The 8,535-nt window shown below is 40.3% G+C and overlaps 1 protein-coding gene across 1 annotated transcript; it reads left to right on the plus strand.

The window, feature by feature from the left end:
* The first annotated feature begins 108 nt into the window (after positions 1-108).
* Positions 109-8,174, plus strand: il11a (interleukin 11a). The gene is made up of 5 exons (XM_042489421.1): positions 109-517; positions 1,224-1,381; positions 4,871-4,966; positions 5,111-5,272; positions 6,609-8,174. The coding sequence occupies exons 1-5, from the start codon at positions 511-513 to the stop codon at positions 6,786-6,788; spliced, it is 603 nt and encodes a 200-aa protein (XP_042345355.1). The 5' UTR covers positions 109-510; the 3' UTR covers positions 6,789-8,174.
* Positions 8,175-8,535: the final 361 nt, after the last annotated feature.

Consider the following 8,535-nt stretch of genomic DNA (forward strand, 5'->3'; position numbering starts at 1 on the left):
GAGGGAGAGAGAGAGGAGCGAGAGAGAGAGAGAGAGAGCGTGTGTCTGTGTGTGTGTGTGTGTTTTTATGAATGAAGTGAGTCACTGCCGATGTGTCATAGGCCCGACGTCTTTATAAAGGAAGTTTTAAACAAGCCTAAACACTTCACTGCGCGCAAAAATTGGACTTACCACACTCGCATCCCTCTCTCTGCACTCCTGTTGCCTCTCTCTCTCTCTCCAAACTATAAGTGTCTCTCTGCCTTCATAAAGACTACATCTCAAACTTTACCAAAGACAGAAAGTTTGATTACTTTTTTTTTTTTTTTTTTACCTTTTCTCACTCTCTCCGTCTCTGTGAGTGCTTCAGTCATCACTCTGCTCTCTCATTCATCTTGACAACTTTCCTCCTCACTCTGACTGAAGAAGAAGAAACCGGAGCACGTGACAATTTCCGGAGTTCAATTTATTTATTAATTTTCTATTTATTTATTTATCTACCGCTTGTTTGCTGTTGGATCCGAACCAAATATGAGATGTAAGTGCTCGAATAAGTGTGTTTAAACTCAAACTTGCTTTGGTTGTTTTGATATTTTACTGTTTTATTTTATTTCTATTTTTAAAATGTGTGTCTGTGGCGCTTATGTGACTTTTAACAGCTCTTGTATCCTTCATATAGAAGCTAAATTCAATTATTTGCTCATAGATTAAATTCTAGTTTATTCCAAGCTGTAAAAAGTTAAACTAGGACAGAGAGCTCAGATGCTCCTGCAGTGTTATTTTGGCTCTGATTCTTGTGGTTCACCTGTAATTATCAAGCATTCATCATTTCAACACCACTGCGGTTCCCTTTTAATACTTAGTCTACCTTGTATTTGAACTTGAAAGGAAAAAGAATGAATGAGCCCACTGTTACAAGAGTTGACTTGGCTGGCTCTATATAATTTATACCACCAACTCACGTACCTATCCAGTTGCAGGTGTGACAATCAGCAGCATTCATTGCACTTAGGAGTGATGGTGATATTCAGTGTCAAAGCTTTTTTTTTATGATTTAATGATTTGCATTCAGCCTGTGAAAACTTGAAGCTCCTGCAGGATTCCTCCGCCAAGTCTGGAGCTATTGTTTATATTATGGTGCAATATCTTCCCCTGGAGCTGACAGCCGTGGCCTGAGGTCATTATCATTATGGCGAGATGACAGCGCCTCTCCACTAATTGCTTCCGTTTTGTTCGCCTCACAGTGCTGCTCGACTCCTCCTCATCGCTCCTCTTCTCGCTGCTATTGGCTCAGCTGCCCATGTTCACGTCTGCCTCTCCGGTACCGCAGCGGCGGCCCACTGACATGGATAAACTCTCCAATCAGACCAAAAATCTAATGAAGCTCACCCAAGAGCTGCTGGTAAGTGGAGATGATGTCACTGTGATTGCAAAATCTCAGCCATTGATTGGAGAAGAGGTTAATGAGGCACTAATTGAATTGAGGAGGATGCACTGTCTGTCTTGATTGATATCTCCTTAACTGATTGGATTTTGGTGTTACCTTTGAGTTTAGGTAACATTGCACCATGCTGTGGAAAGTTTGGTTTGCCCCGGACTTCCGTTTGACTTAAGCCGCTTTCATTGATGACAGACTGGCTGCAGGCAGCAAAAAGCCTCAGGGGAGATTTGACTGAGTGATCTCACTTTTAATCCACACTGGATTCAGGAGGGAAGGGAGGTCTGACTCAGCAACCTCCTGGTCTGCTGGGTCACCTGACTGGTGGCAGCAACAGTAGGACTGGTGCCCAGTCCAGCAGCACTTTTATCCAGTTCAGTGAAAGTGCAACTGAAAAAAGAGAATTGTTAACCAACTTAAAATTATTTCTTTATTTGGTAACGCATAGATGAATAAAGTTTTCAAATCAAGTTATCAAGTGAGATTAACACAACTGCTTGGAAACCAAGTTGAGAAAACTTAGTTCATTCATGTGTTACCGACTGTAATAATTATTTTTAAGTTGGTTAACAATTCTCTTCTTTCAGTGTTATGTAATTAAAGTGAATAAACACAATGAGTATGTTTACATGTCAAGAAAAAGTCAAATTATTGTGTTAGTCTGACTAAAACTGTACTTTTAAAATACATGTAAACATGTTAGTCCAACCGATATTGCACCAAGTTGAATTTCTTTACGTTGGACTAACACATTTAGATAATTTGTCTCAGAATCGCTACTTCTTCATATATACGCCTCAACCGGATTTGAACTGGCCTAGACATTCTGCACATGCTCTAGTAGCAGAAGCGTGCTTAAACAGTTTAAATTCGTAAAAGAAAGCCAGGAAAAACAAAACAAGTAGGATGGTAGAAAACAAAATAAGACACAAGACAAGTAAAGCGTATAGTACCTACGAAATGTAAAGCGCCGAAAACGTATCCATCTTTTCACCGTTTGACATGTGACCCGTTTGTCATTTGCCAACATGTTAAGTTTGTGACGTTATAGGTCAACCTGAAGATTGTCCAATAGCAACTAGCTGAAAAGCGGCATATCGCCACCTACCATGGCAAAGTTAAACATACTTCCGTCAATATATACGATTCTCCCCCAGTGCTTTTATACTGGGACAAAAACAATAGTCAAATTAAATGGCCTATTCGAGCTGTAACCGTAGCTCAACTAAACTGTGCATGTGAACGCACTGACTGATGTTGGTCAAGGAGATAGAGAAACCAAACATAAAGTTCTGGGACCCAGTTCTCCCATCAAGACTAATTTAGGACATATCAACACCATACCTGCAACCTAACTGCTGAGCGCACCATCTGTGACATGACAGCAAAGTATGTCTGTTTACATAGAAACATGTTTATGTTCTGCGGCCAGACTGTGGAAGTGAGGACAGAGTTGTATCAGTTTTTTTCTGCTGACTTGAAATCTTATTTTGTTGACATTGACAAGTGGGTAGGAAAATCAGATTTGTGAACTCGGCGGCCCAAGATTTGGCTCCAGCTGGTGATTGTGTATCAACAGTGTGTTTTAACAGGTGAAAAGAAAGCGGGATCATATCTGCGGATCTTTGGTTACACACGACTGATCTAGATTCTATTTTTGCATTATGCAAATCGTTCAACTCTTTTGTTCATGGGGATAAAATCAAAAATAGCCACATACTCTCTCTAGTCTTGGCCGGTAGATAGTGTTCAGAAAGTGTGTGTGTGTGTGTGTGTGTGTGTGTGTGTGTGTGTGTGTGTGTGTGTTCTGTGTTGCTTTAACACAATGTAACAGGCCATTGTGTAGTCTGTAACCTGGGGTCCAGATGTGAACACCATCAAAGGGGTGATGGGGACAGTATTAGACAGTGTTCAGTAACATGGAAGATTTATTTTAAATTTCTTTCCTTATTGTGCGGCATTCCACTAAAGAGAGGACAAAGTTAGGAAAGATAAATAGAACGGGAATCCGTGGAAAGTCCCTGCAAAAAGGCAATGAAACTGATGCTTTAAAGAGACAGAAATGTGTGCGGGTGTGTGTACGTGTGTGTGTGTGTGTGTGTGCAAGCATGGGTCTATATAAGTTTTCCAATGCAACTGTGTGTTTGTGTTCATGCATGCTGTATGGGTGCAAGTGTGCATGCATTTGTGTGTATGCATTTTTGTGGCTGTGTGTGTGTGTGTGCATTGAGGGTTCTGTAAATAGTCCCGGTTGTGTAGGTGCGGTGTTTAGTGTTTTGCTTTTCGGTCGCCACAGCAAAGTGACTTGATAAAAATCATAAAAAAGATTTATCACATTCCTTTATTTGCATTCAGGAAGAAAAAGGTTGGATGCTAAGTTCTGTCGGGTGAGGTCATGATCTGTGATGGAGAGAGCAAGAAGAGGAGGATAAGAGGGAGAATTAAAGGCTGAGAAAGATGGAGCAAAAAAAAAAAACCACAAGAGATGAAGAGATCAGAGAGCCAACTAGATGACAAGCCAGCAGAGTGTGTGTGTGTGCACACACATGTGCGCTAGATGATGCACGTGCTTGTGCACCTGGTTATGAGAGAGAGGGGGAGAAGGTAGGGAAGCGAGGGATGGAAGGGGACAGAGACAAAACATTGGAGCACAAACATAAGTGAGCGCTTACGAAAGGTTGATGGAGAGACATGCGAGACAATGCGGCACATTCATCAGCAAAAAAACATCAACACAAACAAGTCAGTGGAGCAAGGGACACGCTGCGTAACAGGTTAAGGAAGCATTAAAGCACACACAACCTGTTTACACAAAACATTTCTCAGCACTCGTCGTCCTTAATGTTGTTATGTTCCTCTACTGATTGGAAATGACGCATGGCACATCAGTCATCTCCATTTCTCCCCATTCATTACTGAATCATGTTTAAGACTGATTGTAGTTCAGATGAGCACAGCTGCCTTTGTGATCGCCGTAAACCTGCAGTCAGGGTGTTTATCCCCCTCTGGTGGCCACGACAAGCACTTCATCTCCTGTCTGAACCGAGTTTACAACACAACTCTAGCTGGGCAGTGGTACTGCGTCATTCCCTCTTTTTATAGCTGTGACCCTGGAGTTTCCCTACAGCCCTGTGTTGTCTGTCCCACTTGGAGCTTTCTTAGTCACTGCATATGTTGTTATCCTCGCTCCCTGTAGAAAACATCCTGTGGGTTCAGGTCATTTGCTCTTATTGTTGACATTTGGGGAGGCTGAATGTGGGTGAACTCAAACTGACCCAATCAACCACACTCCCCTCAGTGAGAGCTACTGTCTCTAAGCTCAGAAAACAAGTCATCCAATCGAGGTGCTACACTAATTCTTTCCTCATGCTGCCGTGACTTGTCTCAGGATGAGTAAAATTGCACTGATGCAAATTACTGACAGGCTGCTCTGTGTCTCCTTTTCTCTTTCAGAGGGAGCATGCGTTTGATTCAGACGTGGAGCCCCACAGGTTCAGTTCTCTGCCAGAAATGAGCAACAGATCAGCCAATGACCTCAACAATCTTGAGGTAATGCTCTGATAATGTATTTGTGTGTGACTGTGAATGTGTGTGTGCTTGTGAAGGGAGAAGGGGCTTGTCTGTCTCTGAACACACAGTTACACATTGCCACACCCATGCTAAGTCTCTAAAGTATGTCTGTGTTGTTTCCAGCTGAAGCCCACACTCTCTCAGCTGCACGCTGACCTGAAGCTGTACGAGCACCACTTTGAGTGGCTCAACAGGGTTTCAAAGAAGCACCACCACCCGGCACTGCCCAAGCTGGTGGAGATGATCAGAGAAATGAAATCTCTCATCAGTCTGCTGCACCGTCAGGTAAAGAGCAGAGTCTACCCCTTTTTGACTCTCAGTTGTCTTCAGTGTTTAATTTTATATTCATTTATGTACATTTGAACAGGAGATCATGTCATGCTCCAACAGCTCTCTAACACTTTTAAAGGTCCAGTGTGTAGAATTTAGGGGAGTCTATTTGCAGAAATGGTTGATATTATTCATAACTACAAAAATAAAGAATTGTCATTTTTTGGTTACCTCAAAATGAGCCATTTATATCTGCATATATCCACAGAGTTCGCCATGTTGTTCTACAGTAACCCAGAACGAACAAATCCAAAGTCCTTCTAAACAGAGATCATGCTATAGAGCTGCTGCAGAGCCCCCTCTTTATCAGAAAAAGATTCAGAAATACTCGGTACAGTTGCTTTGATGCCAGCACAGAGAATTATAGCAAGTAGAAACAAGTAGTATATAAAACAGAAATACAGTTATAATAAACAATTAAAATAAAATAAAATAAATACAGTTATAGACAATCAGCACTTGTATGTGAATACTATGTGAATATTTAAATTACAATATGGATAATGTGCTGAGTGTTTTAAGTATATAAAAAATAATATTTATGATGATGATGGTATATGATGCTTTATGATATCTGCATTTTTATATAGAAACAAACAATCATACCACTCCATAGTGTGATTTAAGATAGCATGCTGACATTGCTGAAGCAAAAGAGGCGTGACTGGTATGATGTTTAACACAACAGCGTCAGTCGTTAGTGTGTGACATTAAATGCGTCAGCAGCGCTTTATAAACAATAACAAGGGCATAACATGGCAGTAATGATCATGTACCATCCCTGTTATATTGCAGCTGATCTTGTCCTCTTTTTTGAGCTCCCAAATTTCATTGTTTTCTTAATTTGCAGAAATTTACAGCTGTTGCTTTTCTCCTTTGAGTTGGAAACTGCTAAGAGCTACTTTTTAAATCTGTTATGGGTTGCACACATAACATGTCATCAAAACGTCACACTCGTGCCACACACGATCCTGCCGCTGTCCTGTTTATACCGACACTGTTTTGGCTTTGTTACTGCCTACCATGGCGCCTTAAAGGCAACACAACTCTGTACCCCAATGCCGCCATTGTACTTAATATACAGAATGGCGAGGCGGATTGACAGTGCGTCATTCCCGCCTTGAACTGGCACTATAATAGGGGCATTTAGTCATGTCCAGCACACTAGGCAACGTTTAAACTTTCAGTTCTGCAACCTCGCCACTAGATGCCACTAAATCCTGCACACTGGACCTTTAAATGTTCCCTATGTTTGATTGTTTTTCTAATTCTTGTTTTCTCTCTCCTGCAGATGTTAAGAGTTGAAGCACCAAGGCTGACTCAGGCGACCCCCTCCCTACCCCCTCAACTCCCCTATCAGTTTGACGTTCTCCAATCCAGCCACGAGCTCCTGCAACACTTCAAGCTCTTCTGTGACTGGGCGTACAGAGCATTCATCAGCCTCAAACCCAAAGTCTCTGCAGTACAATGACGATCCATTCGTTCTTTCTCTGTCAACTTCATGGCTGCAAGCCGGTGAGGACACATGGAGTCCCACCTCAGCCAAAAGGGGAATTAGGACCATGTCAGTGTGGACTGTAGCCAGTAGCGTCCCTTATTAGGCCCAAACATCAACCAATGACGTTTGTGTTGAAGAATGTTTTTCCATCAGAGCCAATAAGGATGCGCTGTGCTGCAGCGAGTTACAACCATCGAGATTAATGCAAACTGCCAGTTCAACTACAGTGTCATGATTCCCAAACTCTCTCCTAAAGGCCTTGTTCATGTTATTTATGTATTTATTTATTTATTGACTGTTAGTAATTTATTTAATTTTATTTATTTGAAGTTGTAATGTGTCACTCTCATCTTTATTTTTCTGTATTTACGTGAATTTATTTGCCCACGTCTCTGTAATCTTTCTTTATTGTCTTGTGTCTCACTGATTCCTCAAGAAAAAACACAGTAGCACTTCCTGACTTTTGTTTAACTTAATCGACTTTGTGCTTTTCTACAGATTATAATTCTTCCAGTAGATGTAGCATTCATACAGGACAGCCAAGGTTTTCACTCACTTACAGTGCCATTAAAGTAAACATTTTAGAAGAAGTTAATGTCATCTTCTAAGTGTTCAAAACCTGCCACGTCTTAACGGTTCAATTGAAATTAATTTATCTGAAAATGTCAAAATGGTCGCAGCAGAGAAGTGAATGCTTTCTTTATACAGGCACAGTCTCTGTTGCCTGTTTCTCGCGTTCTGCATGAGGAGGCATATTTAACGTTGTGGTAAAGTTGTATGAATGTGCCCTGTTGCTGAGCACTGATGGACCTGATTAGATTCTTTGCACAAACTTGTTAGGATTAGCCTCTTGGATGAGTGAGATGGCTGATTTTGAACGTGTGCTTTGGGGGTAGAAAAGTTTGTTTTTGTTAGTTAAACACCCAAAGCCTTAAAATACTATGTATTGTGACACTATGTTCTGTACAGGTGTACATAAGTGTACAAGAATGTAAATTTGTTGTATACAGTGCATTTGTGTATTATTTTGTTTTCTACAATATAATGTAGATTACTTTACCAACTTTATCACTATTAATTTTTGTTCATTCTTTATTCTAGTATTTGTTACAGTATTGACTATTTATTTAAGTAACTTGGTGGAACTATTTATTTTGTGCTGCAGTGGAGCAAGTCTCCTATCTTTTTGTACTTTTATACAATTTTTATTCTTATTTACTATTATGATTATTATTATTATTAATTATTATTATACCATCATGTTTAAATTATTGTTGCAACATCAAGATGCCTCTTCCACACACTGATTGGCCTCAATGTGAAATATGTGCCTTGGTGAAATAAATACTAAAGAATGTGCACAATGGATTTGAGTATCTTTGATAATCTAACCTGCAGTGGTTCCTTTGTTTTAAAGTCAAAGGATTTCTTTGATTGCATTTACACTTTAAAAGCCATAAAAGTGGAATCCATTTGTGAAGATCATCTTGCTGAACATAAAGAATCATAAACATTTAAACATTTTCGTCAATAATCCAAAATCCAATGGGAAAATCATCTTGGCTTTTTGACAAAGGAAACAAGATGGTGCTAAATATCATGCTGGCCTACAAAAATACATAATTCCTGCAGCATTGTAAAGGTATTAGATTGCTCGTTACCCTGTTAAAATGTAATAAGTAATGTAACTGTAACCCCCACCCCCAACATTTACGTATCA

This window comes from Plectropomus leopardus, chromosome 7 (genome assembly GCF_008729295.1).
Source record: "Plectropomus leopardus isolate mb chromosome 7, YSFRI_Pleo_2.0, whole genome shotgun sequence".
Taxonomy (NCBI): Eukaryota; Metazoa; Chordata; class Actinopteri; order Perciformes; family Serranidae; genus Plectropomus; species Plectropomus leopardus.